Raw genomic sequence first — 19,555 nt, 5'->3', positions numbered from 1 at the left:
ACAGATGCACTAGACGAGGAGCCCTCTCTGTCGCCCATCCTGGGGGCCATTAGACGGATGGAAAACTCGATGAACGCGAGGTTTGACAACTTGGAGACAACTCTCGCTGGGCTTAAAACTGCCGTCGCCTCCAACACCTCCCGCATTATAAACTTGGAAGACTGGCACGGTGAGTTTGATGGACGCCTGGCCGACCTGGAAAAAAGCCACGATGACCTGTGTGCACAAAACAAACTCCTGAAAGCCAAAGTGAACGATCTAGAGGGCCGCTCGAGGAGACAAAATATTAAAATTGTGGGTCTGCCAGAGAAAATTGAGAGAGGCTCCCCAACTACGTTTGTGTCTGACTTGCTGCCTAAACTCCTCGGAGCCGCGCATTTCCCCCAGGGGATTAAAGTGGACCGTGCCCACCGCATCGGCGCTCCAAGCAACCGACCACGCATTATGATCGCCAGGATACATCACGACACCGTGAAAGAGAAGATAATCCGAGTGGCTCGCAACGATGGTCCGCTAAACTACGAGGGGCAGCGCATTAGCATCTTTCCAGACCTCACAGCAGAAGTGATGAAGGACCGCAAGGAGTTTGATGCAGTTCGACTGAAACTTAAGGAGGCCGGTATCCGCCATGGGTTCCTGTTTCCTGCACGCCTGATTTTTACTCATGCTGGTCAAACCAAGATATTTGAATCAGCAAAAGAGGCAGCCACCTACGCTGACAGACACATACAGCCTTTAGCAGCTGGCAACGCCGAGTGACCGGATGCCGCCAGTGCGACTCGATCAAGAGCCAGGCTTACCTGCACAGGTGTGGATATTCTCACTATGGATGGACAAAATGAACGGTGAGGCAAAAGCCAACGTGTTTTTGCAATAATTGCACTACTCAGACTTTACGTTCACATAGTTTGCCTTAACATTATGACGTATGTGTAAGGTCACTTTTGGTTATTGCTGTCAGTTCTACTATGATTGGCTCATATCTTAGACATTATGCGCTTTTGAGGAAAAAAAAAAAAAAAAGAGAAAAAGGAAAAAAAAAAGGGAAAAAGGCAGTCTTTAAAATTCTCTTTGTTACTTACATTTGTTACTCTTGTCTCTTGTTCTTAATTTTTTTTGAAAATAGGTTTCAAAATGCATATTACCTGATTTATAAGGAGGGTTTATAATTCACTTACAGGAGAGTGGCAAGGAGTTGATATGGGGGATAATGTTAGTTTGCTTTGCTAGGTGCTTTACCGCATGTACAGGCTCCTTTCTCAGCAGCTCCGCTGCCATGTGGGGTTTATATTACCCTTTTTTTTGGGGGAGGGGGGGGCAAAGTAGGGAGTTCGAAGGGTATGTTCTATCAGTTTGGTTCACGTTGTACTCATTTTTTTTGTTTGAATACAATGGCATCTTCCTTTTTTATGTGGTAGCGGTGTCATGAGTGGCCCAACGAATGATCATAGGAATAACATTGTTAACCTAACTTCTTGGAATGTCAGAGGTTTAAACAACCCATCAAAGAGAGCCAAGGTATTTTCTCATTTACGTGACTTGAATGCTGATATCTTATTTCTGCAAGAGACACATATTAGACACACAGAGGCCTCAAAACTTAGGTGTAGCTGGATAGGACAAATATTTCAGTCAACCTTTTCAGCCAAGGCACGTGGTGTGGCAGTTTTAATCAAAAAGAATATTCCCTTCCAACACATTTCAACTAAATCAGATCCAAATGGTCGTTTCATAATTGTGACTGGCAAAATTTTGTCTGTTCACGTTACCCTCCTTAACTTATATGCACCAAACTTTGACAACCCTGGGTTTTTTCGAGGTGTTTTCCGGCTGATACCTGACCTAGCAACAACCAACTTGATTGCAGGTGGTGATTTCAACTGCGTCTTAGACACCATTTTAGACAGGTCCTCACTTCGCCCAGTTAATCCTTCGGACTCCACAAATATGCTGAATAATCTAATGAAGTCGCTTAATCTGCTTGATATCAGGAGGATTCACAATCCCACAGGGAAAGAATATTCCTTTTTCTCACAAGTTCACAATACATACACAAGGATTGATTACTTCTTAATTGATTCTAAGTTGACAGCATTTATTAAGTCATCTAAATATCACAATATCTTAATTTCAGACCACAGCCCAGTTTCTGTAGGCATGGACTTCGGATGGAAAAAACCACACTATAATTGGCGATTCAATCCAAGTCTTCTTAATGACAAAATATTTTTGGAAAAATGCTCGCTTTCGATAAAGGACTATTTAGCTTTTAATGATACAGGTGATGTTTCAGATTCAACACTGTGGGAGGCCTTTAAGGTTGTGATAAGAGGTTTTGTCATATCCTATGAAACTGCACAAAAAAAACAGAGGAGACAGAGATTATCAGTTATAGATCCACAGCTTACCCTCCTTGAAAAACAGTATAGAGAGGCTCCATCCTCACCTTTATTGAAGGAAATCGTTAAGTTAAAGCATGAATATAACTGTATTCTCTCTCAACAAATTAATACTTTGTTGTTGAAAGTGAGGCACAGACATTTTGAATTGGGAGATAAACCTGGCCCTCTTCTTTCACGCCAGCTACGAAGAGCACAAGCTAGCAGGGCTATTCACGAAATTAAAGCTCTATTGTTACAGACCCTGTTGAAATTAATAAGTGCTTCAGGGACTTTTATGAAAATTTATATAAATCCCAAACCTCCGCAACAGAAGGGGATACTCTTCAATTCTTGCGCTCCCTTTCGCTTCCTAAAATAGACTGTGATGCACAAAATGAACTCAATGCGGGAATTACTTTACAGGAGGTTATCACGGCTATAAAGGATTTTCCGAGTGGAAAGTCACCTGGTCCTGATGGCCTGGGCATTGACTTTTATAAAGCATTTATTGATGATGTGGCCCCTCTATTATTGAGAATGTTTAAAGAATCGATAAGGAATAAAAAACTACCAGACTCATTATATACGTCAAACATCTCTTTAATATTGAAAAAAGATAAAGATCAGACTGATCCATCGTCTTATCGGCCTATTGCTCTTCTCGGGAGTGACCTCAAAGTCTTTTCCAAAATCCTAGCTAATAGATTGAATAAACATGTTGCAACTATTATACACCCAGACCAGGTGGGGTTTATTCCCAGGAGATTTTCTTTTTTTAATGTCCGTAGATTACTGAATATTGTATATAGCAAACAAAACAAGTCAAAATCTGCAATACTTACACTTGACGCGCACAAGGCATTTGATCAGGTAGATTGGAAATACATGCTTTTAACAATCAGAGAATTTGGCCTGGGTGAAAGTTTTAGCTCATGGGTAGAGATGCTTTATGCGTATCCAACTGCATCAATCCTTACCAACTCAGACAGATCTCACCCTTTCAACCTGCACCGTGGTGTTAGACAGGGTTGCCCCCTAAGCCCTCTATTGTTTGCTTTGTGTATTGAGCCCCTTGCAATAAGTATTAGATGTAATCCAAAAATTATCCCTATACATCTGGGTAAATTAGATCATTATATAGCGTTGTACGCTGATGACGTGATCCTGTTCTTGTCGCAGCCTGAAAAATCTTTTCCAGCTTTATTGGATCAAATTAAAACCTTTGGTAAGCTATCAGGATATACTGTAAACTGGCAGAAATGTGAATTTATGCCTCTGAGTGAGGACTTAAATCCCAACTTTCTCAGAAATCTACCCGTAAAGGGGACCACCCAGGTTAAATATCTTGGCACTACAATCCCCAAACAATTTGATCAGCTCTATACACTGAACTACAAGGCTCTGATTGATAAACTTAAAACTGATATTGAACTTTGGCGAACACTGCCCATGTCAATGATCGGCAGAATTAATGCTATAAAAATGGTGACCTTACCTAGATTCCTATACATATTTCAGAATGTACCCATCTTTCTGTCTAAAAAATGTTTTAAAACATTGGACTCAATCACTATGCCTTTCGTTTGGGGATACAAACCACATCGAATAAGTAAGAAGCACCTCTGTAAGCCAAAGGAACTGGGTGGACTGACGCTCCCTTTATTTCAACATTATTATTGGGCAGCTAATGCACGAGCACTTGTGTATTGGCAGCAAGCTTATCCGACAGAACTTAATGCTACTACACCATCATGGCTTGCCATAGAACAGGACGTCACTGGTACCTCCCTCCCAGCACTACTCAATACAGCAAAGAGAAGGCCTGGACCATTTAAAGGGATTGGGGTTATAGTAGAACATTCATTAAAGGTGTGGTACCAGATTAAAAAAACATTTAATTTAACTAACACTTCTATTTTTGCCCCCATTTGTCACAATCATGCATTTCGCCCCTCTCAGTCAGATTCTGTTTTCTCTTCCTGGAGAGGGAAAGGTCTGGTTACTCTGAAAGATTTGTATATTGACAATGTTTTTGCCTCATTTGACCAACTTAAAAGAAAATTTGATTTACAAGCATCTCACTTTTTCAGATACTTGCAAATCAGGAACTATACTAGAGCAAACATCTCAAACTTTGAAACCTATAACTCGCCAGATGAAATCTACTCTCTTATAACAAAGAAACCTGAGACCAAAAAGCTGGTGTCCATGTTTGTAAATGTGTTTGCAGTTCAAACTGCTCCAAGTACGCAATATCTGAGAGAGTCCTGGGAGAAGGATATAGGTACCACCATTTCAGAAGATGCATGGCGTAAATGTCTTCATAGCATACATACATGTTCAGTTAATTCAAGACATCAGCTAATACAGTATAAGGTTATACATAGACTCCATTATTCACGTGTTAAACTGCATTCATTCTATGCATCCACTTCACCATTATGTGTAAAATGTAAACAGACTGATGGTACACTGGCACACATGTTCTGGTTTTGTAACAAACTTGGTAGATTTTGGCATGATGTTTTCCATTTCTACTCTGAGGTTTACGGATATGATCTCACGCCAGACCCAGAGACAGGTATCTTTGGCTGGTCTCACCAGCTTGATACTCTTAGTCGCTGGAAAGCCTTATCAATACAGTATGGAATGGTTGTTGCAAAGAAAATTATTCTTAAAGTCTGGAACAAAGAAACATCCCCATGTTTTGAAGCCTGGCTCACTGAGTTCTCAAATATTTTATATATGGAAAAAATTCGATTTGAGTTATTAGGAAAATCAGACAGATTCCATCAAATATGGCAACCATTTCTTGATCACATCACACAGCTGAGAGGACCCTCATGACACCTTGATTTCTTGATTATGTTTGAGTATTTATTTGTCCATAATTTACACAAATGTATATAATTGTATACAGTCATGGATGGCCATAGAAACTGTAATACAGTAGAGTACAACTTTCACCCTTTTTTTTTTTTTTTTTTTTTTTCTTTCTTTCTTCTTTTTTTATCCTTTTATCTGTCTTTTTTCTTTCTTTTTCTCCCTAACCTACTTTGGGGGAGGGGGGTGGGAAAGAAGGGGTAATTGTTTGGGTTGTTATGTACCTGGATGTTTTGAAAATGAATAAATAAAGTACTTAAAAAAAAAAAAAAAAAAAAATTCCAAATGTATAAAAGTCCACAGAGGGAGAGAATGTGCCTACTGGTACACATTTTTAACACCATGCGTACTGATGTCTCTCCTTTCAGATGATGCATTGCCGTGGTATTAAAGGTGCTGCGACACGGCAGAAAAGGAGGGGGGACTTTTATTTTATCCAGCTGGTTTTGCATTAGCTGCAGTGCTCACCAACAACCACTAGTTGGCACATGCAGTCCAGGCTACAATGAACACTTCAGGGCCCTGATGTTCTCTCTCCTCCCTCGTTTTATTTCCCCATTGATGTAGTCCGTATCTATGAAGCCCCTCTAGGGTGACATGGTAGAAAAAAAACTGGATGTGGAAATCCATGCAAACGGATTTGTAAACCGTGCTCTTGGACTCACAATCCATACGCATGGATTTTGCTCTCTTTTCATTGATCAGCACAGCGATAGTGATCAATAATCAGTACAGACGATGACGACAACTCCGTTTGATCGTATATGAGAAAAATGCTCTATTTAACTGGAGGAGGACAAGCGTTGCAGTGTTTCTCTGTGTGCGTAATGTGGTGCATGGATCTCAGTCCTCTGATCAGACTGGACAGGTCATTCTGATTAATAGGGGATAGGGTATGGATGGGTGAAATAATTAATATTTGATGAGGAACATATTAATAACATAACCTGCAGACATCCTCCAGCATCAGGGCCCATCTTTTTTGCCGGCTGAAGTGGCACACAGCGCAGCACAAATGTCTTTGCTGGTATTAGAGTGATCAGGTGCTTTGCTGGCGCATCTCGGAGCAGCAGAAAGAGTTTGCAGTAGTAAGATGGGCCCTTGATCTAAAGTCAATATCAGTGTTTAAGTGTTTAATCTGCTATATAGAGGGCTCAGTATTCATATAGTAAGATGTACTTTCATAGGCAGGTTCACAACGCATGTACACTGTGCTTTAATGATTAGAGAGGCTGCTTTCAGTCATTTGAGGTTTCCTTTCATACATGCACGTAGTAATGTCACTGTAGCAAACATCATGGCTCAATTTAGCAGCAAAACTAAATCTGTAGTTATAAACAAGACAGAACAGAGGATACTCTCCAGAGAAATCTGCCGGACTGTGCTCAGGATGTTTTATGAGTCTGTGGTGGCCAGTGCTATACTCTATGCTGTTGTGTGCTGGGGCAGCAGCCTGAGGGTAGCAAAAAGACTTAACAGACTGATCCGCAAGGCCAGTGACATTATGGGAGTGGAGCTGAAGTCTCTGACAGTGGTGTCAGGGAGGAGGATGCTGTCCAAGTTACATGTCATCTTGGACAATGGCTCTCATCCACTCCATGATGTGGTGTTCAGCCACAGGAGTACATTCAGCACTAGACTGAAATCCTATCATCAGGATTTTACTGTCATCATCAGGATTTGAGCACTCTGCTACCACCTAGCATCTACAGTTATCAAGTGCAGCCCCCCCTTTTACATTTAGGGCATTAAGCAGACACTTTTTGTCCAAAGCGACTTACAGTTTACCGCTGCAGTGTCACCGCAGTAAACGCAGTGGCAAGCACGTCATATTAAAGGAGAAACATCTGTACCATGCTGATGTCTTTTCAGTCTGATTATTGTGATGTTGCAATAATCAAATATAAGAAAAGTGTGAATTAGTGTGACCTTTTATTTAGAGCTTTTTTTTCACAAAATTTTGTTAGGATTACATCTATAGTTTAAAAAACCCTTCACTATGATTACACAGCAATGCACAAGTTGTTACTCTTGTTTTTACTGCCTTCTGTAAATATGTTTGTCAGTATGCATTATGGTAGTTATTATGATAATGATCCTTGTGTAAATAAACAAATAAATACATGATCTTTATATACGTAAATAAACATTATTTCTCTGTATTATTGGGGAGTTAGAATACCTTCAGGTGTAACCAGCACTACATGTAAAGGGCTGTAGCTGTGCGTAATGGCTGTGCCACATGACACAATAGCTGCTTTGGTGTTGTGAGAGGAGACTGCCAATGTGCAATTTAGGCTAGAATGAGTTTTCAAGGACCATACTGATGTTCTGGCCCATGATGATGACTGCTGATCAAGTGGAGAGTGCAGGGATCCCCTCTCCTACATGAACTCGCAAACTCTCACTGTGTGCGGAGATGTGCCTCGCGGCCTCTCGCTTGAAATCCGACCACTTTTTGTAACTCCTCCAAATTCCGTGGCTCTGAACCCGCGGCATTCACCGCTTCTGTCACTTTCTGCCATTTCACTTGTTTCATTGTGTTGCTAAAGCCAGAACCTAAGCCTCCAAAAAAATACTCTTTTTCGTCTGTCAGTTTGATCAATCATTACTTCAAGTTCATGGCCCATAAAATTACGCTTCCTGTTTTTCAACGGCTTCTTTGCTTCTGACATTTCTCCTTAACACTAAACTAAATTCTGGCCCTTTATATACAAACCAGGTGATTTGGGGCGTGTTTAGAGCCATTTATAGTGAATTGTGGGGATGGTCAGAGAGTTCGTGCTCGTGCATAAAATGTCAGGATGATTGAGATGTATGAGGAAAATACACATGGGAACAGACATACACAGGGTTTTGTAAATCTGATGAAAAGACTGCGTATGCAAGATTTCTACTTCTGAATGTACACAGACTTTTATACATTTGGCCCCAGGTGTGGTTCTGAGATACATACATTCATGCTGTGGAACATATTGGGCTGTCTTTGCTGATATGCCTCCACAGGGTTGCATGGCCAGGGAGAGTACCCCGCTCAGTTTTCCTGGGAATGGTTATGGCAGGCTGCTGGAAAGTTGTTCCCACCAATTGGCGAACCTCTTATTTTTGAGGATCAGGGGAGAGTCCATCCTAGTCTTGGAACAGTAGACCAGCCCTTCATCCGTAGAGGGTTATTGAGGGATTCATGGGTGTTTGGCCATCTAATCAACATGATTTTTGTGGACTTGGAGAAGTCTGTCAGAGCTGTTGCTACAAGCCATCTGGTCATAATTGGAACTACTGCTTTTGTTACTACTGTAGGTTTGGGTAACAGGGTTAGCTTGGCTCAGGGGATGTGTGCTTTGTGCGAACATTAGCCGCTAAAAAAGTGTGCTACTCAGTTAGTGGCTGACTGACAGTCGGTCACTGTTGCTTGGATGTTCTTTGGACAACAGCCTCAGAGGCTTTGTAATGTGAGCGCAGCACATCTTTATCATTGCTAACCAAATGCAACTACCTAATGTCTAACTCACATGTTAGACAACATAATCAATATAATAACATAATCATAATGAATGTAAACAATGTACATGGCTATTGTTATTACTCAATGCTGTCAAGCTAGTATGTTAGTTGGAAATTATTGCTGCACGTTCTCTGCCATTCTTTTGTGACTAGCTTGCTAATAGTTTTATCAGTATGTTGAGATCCACAGATGAATTTGTTCATTGTGGAATTCAGGGGCATCACTAGGTTTTAAGGACAGGGGAGGCTTAGCCCCCAAGAGATGCACAGGATGTGAGCGAACGTAGTGTGCAAGCACAAAATTTCACAGACAGCTAACAAAGACTGAGAAATTATTTATTAGTACCCCCGCGGGTCTCCAGCTGCACTTTGAGGAATAAGAAACTACACTGGACTTCTCATCAGCATGTGGGTGAGTTGATAATGACTGAATTTTGTTTTAGAGTGAACTATTCCTTTAACAACAGAAGTAAGCCAAGTACACTATTTTTAAATAACATGGCTACAATTGCGAGTTACTTGGTGGGTGGAAGCATCAAAGAATGCCGTCTGTTTTTATAAATATTTGGGTCAGGCTAATTTGGCTTTTATATATATATATCTATAGCTTTCTCCACTTTCTAATCATTACTCTCCTCAATAAAAGCTCAAGTTAAATAAGTTTTATATGGTGCACCTTGACTGAAATGTTTCATATTTCAAATTCATATTGAGTTCCATAAAATTCCAAGACTGTCTGCATCACAAATGACTCTATCCTGTGAAATCCTTTAGACTCACCTTTCCAGTAGAGGTCTCTCCCCTCTCACTCCCTGTGCTCCTCTGCCCTGACTCCTACAGGTCAATAGGGGTGGTGGAGTGATTATTATTAGTGTATTATTATTATTATCCACTGATGATAATCATACGTGAATGAGCTCAGCTCCTGTTTCACGGTGTGCATCCATGCGTAAAGTGAGAAACACAGCTGATGCTCCGGAAGGAAGTCACCCCAAAGATAGTATATGGTAAAAAGAGTGCACACTTAAACCAACACTAGGTAGTTTTTCGACCTTAAAATAATGTTTCTAAACTCAGTTAAGTGGTAGAAAAAATGTTAATAGGATGAATGGTGATGTCTCTCCAGCCCGAGGGTGGTCGCAACGGCAGAAACCGCACTATGTAACTTCACAGAGTGGGTAGGAAGCTATCTGATGTAAAGGCATCTAGTGCGACCTGCTTTAGGGCATACATCACACATTTATTCGTTGGTGGATTTAGCCAGCAGCTACTTGGATTTTTCATGAACCAACGCCATGGCCGAGCCAGCTAAAAAAGCCAAGAAGGTATTGTCTGAGGAGGCAAAGAAAAGAAAAAGAGAAAGTGATAGAACAGAGCCCAGACACGGATAAATATTGGACCAGCTTACACTTGGTGGCACGAGCTGAGTAAGAAATGGGTTTCAAGACTGATGGCAACCTAGCCTTGATGCTACTGGATTTGTAAGTCATATATTACATATATACATATTTATTATCTTACCGACTTTTACTTTGCGTTGATTTGTTGTGATGTGGTGTTCACTGGGGCACTATTTGTCCACAGTTTATAACCGTAATAAAGCCGGGAGATAATCTAATGCTGTCCGTTTCGATAGCGTGCACGTTTTCATGTAGTGACTGTAAACGATGACTAACTTACTAAAACACTATGAACGTCTTGTCTTGAAAAGTTGCAGATTCCTTGGTTCATGCAGATAATCAACGTAATTGTTGAACAGTGTGGTCGGGAGGTAACGTTAGGCGATTGTTGTTATCGGTAACGTTAGCATGCTACTTACTGTTGTCGTACCGAGTTGGTTGTAGTTATTACACCAAACACAACGTCAACTTGCGATTGTATTTAGTAACTCCAGAAAACACAGTTATATTTTCAGACGTTACTAAACACATTCACGCCCAAGCGTCGTGTTTTGGAAGTAACTTAGTCGGTGCAATCACTATAACCAACTCGGTATGAGAATAATTCTAGCATGCTATTGTGCTGTGCAGCCTATATGCTAACAAACTACCAACTGCTATCTCTGAATCTAGCTTGTTGTTGACACTCGATTGAGGTTGTTTCAGACGATTTCGTGATTCGCCGGCTCCGTCAACAAATTCACGTGTATTTATTTTTCCCAGGGATGCTCATACAGCGACAGTATTTACGACATTGGTAACAGATAATTGCGCTTCTCAAACAGCTGGTGGTAGTAATGAGTCCAAACTACCTAGTGTTCCTTTAACTCTATAAACAACCAGGGCCTTCACAATGCATTTCAAACTAACTAGCTAGCTAAGTAGCAGCGTTCTTTTAAAGCTGGAATGTAACTTTTGACCGCAAAACAACAAAGGTGAGACGTGCACAGAGATTGTCTACAGTGTGCAAGCTAGGTTTTTATTTGTCAAACAGGGAGCACTCGGTTCACTAATTACATGGGACTTTCTGCTGTTAGCTGGGGGCTGGAGCTAACTAATTGTTACTACCAGCAGTGATGAATACTTACTTTCTTGAAAAACTTTCTTATATCCATTCTTCTTCATTCACGTTCTTCTCCTCATGCTGTTCTAGTCGGCTCTGTGTGCTGCAAGGTACACACGCTGCAGGTAGTGAGTGCAAGCAAGGTCACAGGGAAAACGTGGAATGGATTGGATAACGATGCAGTGAAGGGTCTCTCTACAGATGACAGATTCATGATCATATTTAAGTGAATAATGACAGGTTATATGATTATTTATTTAAACTCATATTCTGGCCACTTTATATTGAATATGTCGGCACTTTATTGTAAAAAAAAAAAAAATTTAATAAAAACACCAAATTATTTAGGGGGCTTAAGAATATTTTAAAATAAGCCTAATGACGCCACTGGTGGAATTTTAACTGGACTGTGAACTGAACTGAGTCCCCCAAAATTCCCCAGGTCTTCACACCTAGGTGAGACCCCGCTTTGAGCTGTTATTGGTCAGTGTGTCTGACACACCAGCATCAGCTAAGGAACTGCCAGCACCTTTTTCTTTAAAGACTTTAAATATGAACTGGGCCTAGATAGTAGGCCTATAGAACATATGTTAGCAAGACGAAGTATAGGATTGGTTAACTCTGTTTAATGTAATCTACATGTGCAGAATCTGTGTGGTTTGTTCACTGTTCAAGTGCTAATGTAATCACCGTCTCATCAGGTTAGTGGTAGTTGGCTCTGCCACACAGCTAAGTGTATGGTATTTAAGTTATGCTTCACACAGACTCAGGGTATTGCATGCCATTTTGTTTGTAGTTTCCTTTGTCTCTCTCTCTCTCTCTCTCACACACACACACACGCACACACACACACACACACAATTGGTATAACATTACTCATTATTTCTGTCTTTGCGTCTCTTCCAAACAGGAGGTAGGTACCTACATCTGATTGGAGTACCAAAGTTTGTCTTAATTTTGGTAATAGGATAGGGATTGATAAATACTGTATTAAGTCACAAGGCTCTTCACAGTGGCTTAGTGACTAAGGATATACAACACTGCCCTTGTATGTACTGTATTGAGGTGTCACTTGGCGAGGAAAAAAGCTTAAGGGAAAGGTTCTTTCTGAGAAAACTGTATATCTTTTTGATACCATAGGTAATTATTGTAGAAATCAGGAAGCATGGATTTGACTGTCAATTGGACTTATACTATCAATGACATACATCCCTGCTATGAATCAGTTAACACAACTTATGTATTTACAAGTAACCCTTCCATAATATGTGTAATATTGTATATTTTCCTGGGCTCATTATCTGTTGCAACAATATGTGGAAACCTTCTTGTAATAATCTCCATTATTTACTTTAAACAGCTCCACATCCCTACTAACTACCTCATCCTGTCTCTGGCAGTGGCTGACCTGCTCGTTGGAGTTGTAGTTTTTCCTTTCAGCATGGCATTCACTATAACCCTGTGTCTGTATCATGAAGATTTATCATGTAAAATACGAGACAGCTTTGATGTATCACTGTGCACATCTTCTATTCTTAACTTATGTTGTATTTCCATAGACAGATATTATGCAGTGTGTCAGCCTCTGACATACAGAACTAAAATAAATGTCCATGTTACTGTGATCATGATCCTGGTGAGCTGGAGTATTTCTGTTTTAATTGGAACTGCAATTATATTTGCAGGATTCAGCCAAGGAACTTGTGAAGAAATGTGCTCAGTTGATGTTGTATTGGCAAACACTATGGGACCTGTTTTCTCATTTTATCTCCCAGCAATCATAATGCTCTGCATCTATCTGAAGATTTTCCTGGTTGCACAGACGCAGGTGAACAGCATCCAGAACACAACCTGTCAGAGCACAAAGTCTGGAGCTATTGTCAGTAAGATGGAAAGAAAAGCCACCAAAACTCTGGCTATAGTTATGGGAGTTTTTCTCTTATGTATGATTCCTTACTTTCTTTGTATTGTTTTTCAGCCTTTAGCTTATAAAGCCCCACCCGTTCCTGTGATTGAAACACTTAACTGGCTTACATTGTCAAATTCAATGCTGAATCCATTCATATATGCTTTCTTTTACAGGTGGTTCCGATCAGCTTTTAGAATGATAATTTCTGGAAAAATATTCCAAGGTGATTTTACTCACTCAAGTTTGTTTTGAAATTTAATGTAGTGTTGAAATGTCTCAATACTGCACACTGTCAATCCATTTTAGTATACTGAGCCAATAAAAATAATAGAAATATAAAGGCATAACGGCTCTATGGATAAATCACAAGGGTATGCAAGGATAAAATTAAAACATTTTGGATTGAAGGCTATGAGTCTCTTTTTACATACTAGGCAGTTTAACCCAATAACAGAACATGTATTATTGCTTAGATTTCAAGATTGTGCCACTTGAGTGGCAGCCTGCAAAAGCTTTGTGACTTCCTGTGTATTTTGTGTTTTTGGTGCATGTGCATTTTGTTAACTACAGTGTATCATCATGCAGTTTAACATTTTAAGGAGTATTTCTTTTTCTTTTTTCTTTTTTTTTTTTTGACTTTGACTTGACTTTTTTGACTTTGACTCACACTGACAAGATTGGGGGTAGTATATATTTTCATTAAATAAACTCCCTCAGGTAATGTGACAAGGCTGGAGTTCATGGGAGAGATTATAGATAAAATGGGATAAGATAGGATAAGATATAACTGTATGAATGCAGGAAATTGTTGTGCCAGAGATTGCTATAAAAATACAGCACTTGAAATAAGAAATAGAAAAACCTGCAACAACTAGTGGGTTCCCAAGGTCAGGGTCACACTAAGCAGTTAAATGCAAAAAACAGTTCAATGATACAATAACAGTAGAATACATATACTATACATAGGTATGATATTCAGGATTAAAAAAAACAACAAAAAAGAAACAATTAAGATTAATACAAAAGTTTGGTACCCCTAAAAGTATGTGGCCTGTCTGTTTCTATAGAGACTGTGCCCCCTGCCTGTATTTCATTATACCTTTAGTAGTCGAGGTGATTTATGCCAAATGTGAGGTGAAATCTTCCCTTATTCATAAAAGCATGAAACTTGGTACACTTATACAGTTTGGGCCCCAAAACATTTTTAGTGATGGAACCATTGCAAAAACGCCTCACAGCCACCATTTTACTTTCTGCAATAACCAAATCATTGATTTTGCATTGCATCTCTTGAAACAAACATAATACAGAAGGTGATATCTACTCAAATATTTTAATAGTAATGGATTACAATGTCACCATACACAACATCATAGACTGTCCAGGTGAATTATTCATTTTAAATTCAGTGATGTTTTGAGAAGAAATTCACAGTGAGACCCAAGGCTAAACATTAAAAAATGTCTTGTACATACACCTTGTGTAGAATTTTTAAAAGCAAGAGTGTGACCAAGTGCACTGAGATCGCTGAGGAATAGCGATAAGAAAAAGAGATAAAGCACTGAGGCTGTAGCCTGTTTTTTTCCCCCAGCCAGTGCCAAGAAGCCAGCTGGGGAAGACAGGTTTACACAGACAGTATGCTTGATAAAAGCGCCAGAGAGGAGCGCTGTCACAAGTGTGTGACCAAAGTGCACTGAGATCGCTGAGAGATAGCGACAGTATAGAGAGAATTGCATGCAAAAGGGAGACTGGCCAGGAGTAAGGGGAGTGTAAGCTCAAGATAAGATAAAAACCTACATTCGTAGAAGGTTAAGTTGTAGGGACAGAACAAATTAAAACAAAAGAATTAAATTCCTAGGCACTTTTTAACATCGCTAGCGTGTTTGCTGTGTGATTAAGGCTTAAAGTATAAACATGCTGTGTGTTTGAAGTTTAAAATACAAATAAGTTGTGTTCAAAGTTAAAAAATATAAGTGTGCTGTGTGTTTAATGTTTGAATATTAGACCAATCCAATCCAATCCAACTTTATTTGTTAAGCACTTTAACACAACCAAAGTTGACCAAAGTGTTGTACAGAAGAATACAATATAAATACAAAAATAAATTAAAAGACAACAAAAACATGAGTAAAAAATAATAAAATAATAAAAGCCACGCAATACAAAGCAATAAAAACAAGGAGATAAAATCGACGTCTTACTGGGTGTCAAAGGCCAAGGAGAAGAGATGGGTTTTAAGAAGAGATTTAAAAACAGACAGGGAAGAGGCCTGTTTAATGTAGTGAGGCAGATCGTTCCATAGTTTAGGAGCCGACACAGCAAAGGCACGGTCCCCTCTGAGCTTCCGCTTGGTGTTAGGCACACTCAGGAGCAGCTGATCAGTTGACCTGAGAGAGCGGGCGGGGGTATAAGGGTGTAGAAGCTCAGAGAGGTAGGGCGGGGCAAGACCATTTAAAGATTTAAAAGCAAATAAAAGAATTTTAAAATGGATCCTAAATTGAATGGGCAGCCAGTGGAGTGAGGCTAAAATGGGGGAAATGTGCTTGTGTTTACTTGTGCCAGTTAAAAGACGTGCAGCTGCATTTTGTACCAACTGGAGACGGGCAATGGAGGACCCACCAACCCCCACATAAAGTGCATTGCAGTAATCCAGCTGAGTGGTAACAAAGGCATGGATTACTGTCTCAAAGTGCTGCCTTGTCAGAATTGGCTTTATTTTGGCCAGCTGCCTCAAATGGAAAAAGCTAGATTTTACAACAGCCTTAATCTGACTGTTGAGTTTAAGCTCAGGGTCCACTTTAACCCCTAGGTTTTTGATGCAAGGCTTAATGTACTGGGCCAATGAACCCAGGTCTACAGGGGGGGGGGGGGGTCCCAGTGGTGCCACCAAAAACCATCACTTCAGTCTTTTTATCGTTGAATTTTAAAAAGTTATTTGCCATCCAGGCCTTTATGTCGTCGAGACACTTAAGTAAGACCCTGACATCGAAATCATCTTTCTTTTTAAGAGGCACATAAATCTGGCTGTCATCCGCATAACAATGAAATGAAATGCCGTGCTTCCTAAGTATGGAACCAAGCGGGAGCAAATAGAGAGAGAAGAGGAGAGGGCCAAGAACTGAGCCCTGTGGGACTCCACACAAGAGAGGAGCAGAGGAGGATACAGAGTCACCAAGGCTGACACAGAAAGTTCGATCAGTCAAGTACGACCTGAACCACTCCAGTGCTATGCCCCTGATGCCCACCCACTGCTCCAATCGTGAGATCAATATGTCATGGTCCACTGTGTCAAATGCAGCAGTTAAATCTAAAAGCACAAGGATAACACAGTCACCAGAGTCAGTAGCTAAAAAGATATCATTAAAAACTCTTAAAAGAGCTGATTCAGTGCTGTGCAGGGTTTTAAAACCAGATTGGAAAACCTCTAGAATATTATGCTCTTCTAGGAAGGCCATTACTTGACTGTGCACGATCTTCTCCAGGGTTTTTGAAAGAAAAGGCAGTTTGGAGATAGGCCTGAAATTAGCAAGAACGGCAGAATCTAGACCAGGTTTTTTAATCAGAGGTTGTACTACTGCATGTTTAAAATTTTCAGGGACCACACCTGAGGACAGACTGCTATTAATGACTGAAATAACAGATGGCCCAACAGTGGGAAAAACCTCTTTAAATAGTCGAGGAGGGACAGCATCATTTGGGGAACCTGAGGGCTTCAAGTGACCAACAATCTCCTGTAAAAAGGACAGAGTCACAGGCTCAAACTGGTCGAAGACAGCAGAGCAGGGGACAGAGATTGAGGGGTCATAAGCCGTAGGTGAGACAATGGCTCTAATAGAGGTAACCTTATCAATAAAAAAGTTAAGGAAATTTTCACACACAGCAGGGGAGGCCTCTATACAGACAGTCTGCGGGGCATTAAGAACAGAATCAATAGTGTTAAACAAAACACGAGGCTTGTGACATTTTGACAGGATAATATCAGAAAAATGTTTTCTTTTGGCGTCTTTCACAGTTTCCTGATAATGACGCCAGCAGTCCCGTAATATTTGAAAAGACACCTGTAGTTTGTCCTTCTTCCACTTGCGCTCAGCTCTACGGCACTCACGTCTGACAGCATGAGTCGTGTCATTTAGCCAGGGCTCAGATTTAGTTTTAGGCTGCCTGTTTTTTAATGGAGCCACAGTGTCTAAAACAGTTTGGCAGGTGGAGTGAAACCAAGAGCTAAGCTCCTCCGTGTTGCACACAGACTCAGGAATGATGGAGTTCTGATTGAAAGCGGCCGAGAACTGAACAGCAGTGGAAGGGTTAATAATGCGACAGCTCCGAGCAGCAGCGCGAGGTTTAAATGTATCACAGGCAAGCACAGCCTCAAATAATACAGGCATATGGTCAGAAAACACTGCGTCACATATCTCTAGGTCAGTGGTTCTCAAACTTTTTTCGTCATTCCCCACTTTGAACAAGTGGGGATTTTCAAGCCCCACTTCCCCCCGTCGCCCCAACAAAGATCTTGACAAATTACTTCAAATTATTTCAAATTTATTGAAATTACTAGCACCAAGTATATCAGTCATATTTGATACTGAATCAAAATCAAAAACAACAAATAACACGTTCAAAAAGAGAAAATAAAATGCAGTTGTGCTATCATAACTTCATTTGCAATCTGTGCAAAAAACAAGAGAACTTTCCCTGCATTAGTGGCTGCAGTGTGCCTGTTTTACACTGCACAAAGTTCAAAAAGAGAAAATAAAAGTGCAGTTGTGCCATTATAACTTCATTTGCAATCTGTGCAAAAAACAAAAACATAAACAAGGTGCTCTGGCACAACTCAAGTGAACTTTCCCTGCATTAGTGGCTGCAGTGTGCCTGTTTTGCACTGCACATCCTTTCAAAACGGGGTTGCAGGCTGGAAACTGCCACTCTCAAGTCATGCTCAATGTTGAGCTGAGATCTGTACTTCGTTTTCAGAGAAGCAACAGCTGAAAAGCCTATCTCACAGAGATATGATGTGGCAAAGGGAAGAAGGATGTACAAAGCTCTCTGCCCGATGAGGGGATATTCCCTCTCCACTCCAATCCAGAAGTCACTAAGAGTGTGAGCTGTACATGCGCTCCTCCTCCAAAAAAAGCCGAATCTCCACTCTCAGCTCAAAGACGCGCGACAACACTTTGCCCCTGGAGAGCCACCTTGCTTCGCTGTGAAACAGCACAGATGTGTGATCAGCTCCCATCTCCTCACAAAGTGCAGCGAGCAGTCGCGCTTTCAGGGGTCGAGTTTTGATTAAGTTTACAATGCCCACAACCTCTGTTAAAACTTCGTTTAGTTCGGGGCTGAGCTGTCTTGACGCGAGCGCTTCCCTATGAATGACACAGTGCGTCCAGTGCGCATCTGGAGCAACCTTCTTGATAAGTGCCTGCAGCCCGTTTCTTTTCCCTGCCATGGTCTGTGCGCCATCAGAGCAAAAGCCCACACAATTTTCCCATTTAAGATCATGTTCTTTTAAGTAACTGTCCATGATCTTAAATAGTTCATCAGCCGTGGCTCTCTTTTTTATGTATTTGCAAAACAGCAAATCCTCACACATTGACTCGCTGTTCACAAAGCGGACATATGAAATAAACAAGCTGTCTTTATTGCTGTCGGTAGCCTCATCCACTTGCAATGCAAAACGTGTTTCTTTTATTTTTTGAATGAGTTGATCTTCAAGATCATTTGAAATGTCACATATGCGCCTCGCAATTGTGTCATTTGAAAGAGGGATAGTTTTCAATTTGGCTGCGCTTTTCTCATCCATCATAGCTGTCACCATGTCAAGAGCAGCGGGCAAAATCAGCTGCTCAGCAATTGTATGTGGCTTTTTGCATTGCGCGATTCTGTATGCAACTTTGTATGAGGCAATTTGTGCTTGACAGTTAACTGATGCAGCCTTTACCATGCGTTGCTCCTGCTGTCGATATTCTGCCAATTTTCTTTTAAAGAAATCCAGTGGCTTCGTAGCGTGACTGGGGTGTGTTGTCTCCAGGTGCCTCCGTAATTTGTTTGGTCTCATGCTGTCCGCTGCTAACGGCTTCAGACACAGAACACACATTGGTCTCTCCTCTGCACCGACCACTGAAACCGTAAATCCGAGACCAATATAGCTTTCGTCATATTTTCTTTTTGGTTGGATTTTTGGTTGACTTGGCCCCTCTGTCTGGTCTTGTGTGTGTGATGGTGGCGCTGGCTCTTTTGTGGTCCGTGTCACAAATTTATCCATGTTTCTCACAGTTACCGGCTACTTTGTTGTCCCGCTCATGGATGTATTATATTAACGGTCCCGCTGCAAATATTGGCCCGCTGCAATTAACATTCCGACGTCAATCATTGTTTTTGC

General features: G+C 40.8%; 1 protein-coding gene across 1 annotated transcript; it reads left to right on the top strand.

Annotated features, from left to right (window-relative positions):
- The first annotated feature begins 763 nt into the window (after positions 1-763).
- On the top strand, positions 764-13,431 carry LOC141018392 (trace amine-associated receptor 1-like). The gene is made up of 3 exons (XM_073493352.1): positions 764-845; positions 11,143-11,192; positions 12,550-13,431. Exons 1-3 carry the CDS (start codon positions 764-766, stop codon positions 13,429-13,431), a joined length of 1,014 nt encoding a protein of 337 aa, XP_073349453.1.
- Positions 13,432-19,555: the final 6,124 nt, after the last annotated feature.

The sequence above is a fragment of the Pagrus major genome, chromosome 22, assembly GCF_040436345.1.
Source record: "Pagrus major chromosome 22, Pma_NU_1.0".
Lineage (NCBI taxonomy): Eukaryota > Metazoa > Chordata > Actinopteri > Spariformes > Sparidae > Pagrus > Pagrus major.
This window is presented reverse-complemented; position numbering and strand designations above follow the sequence as displayed.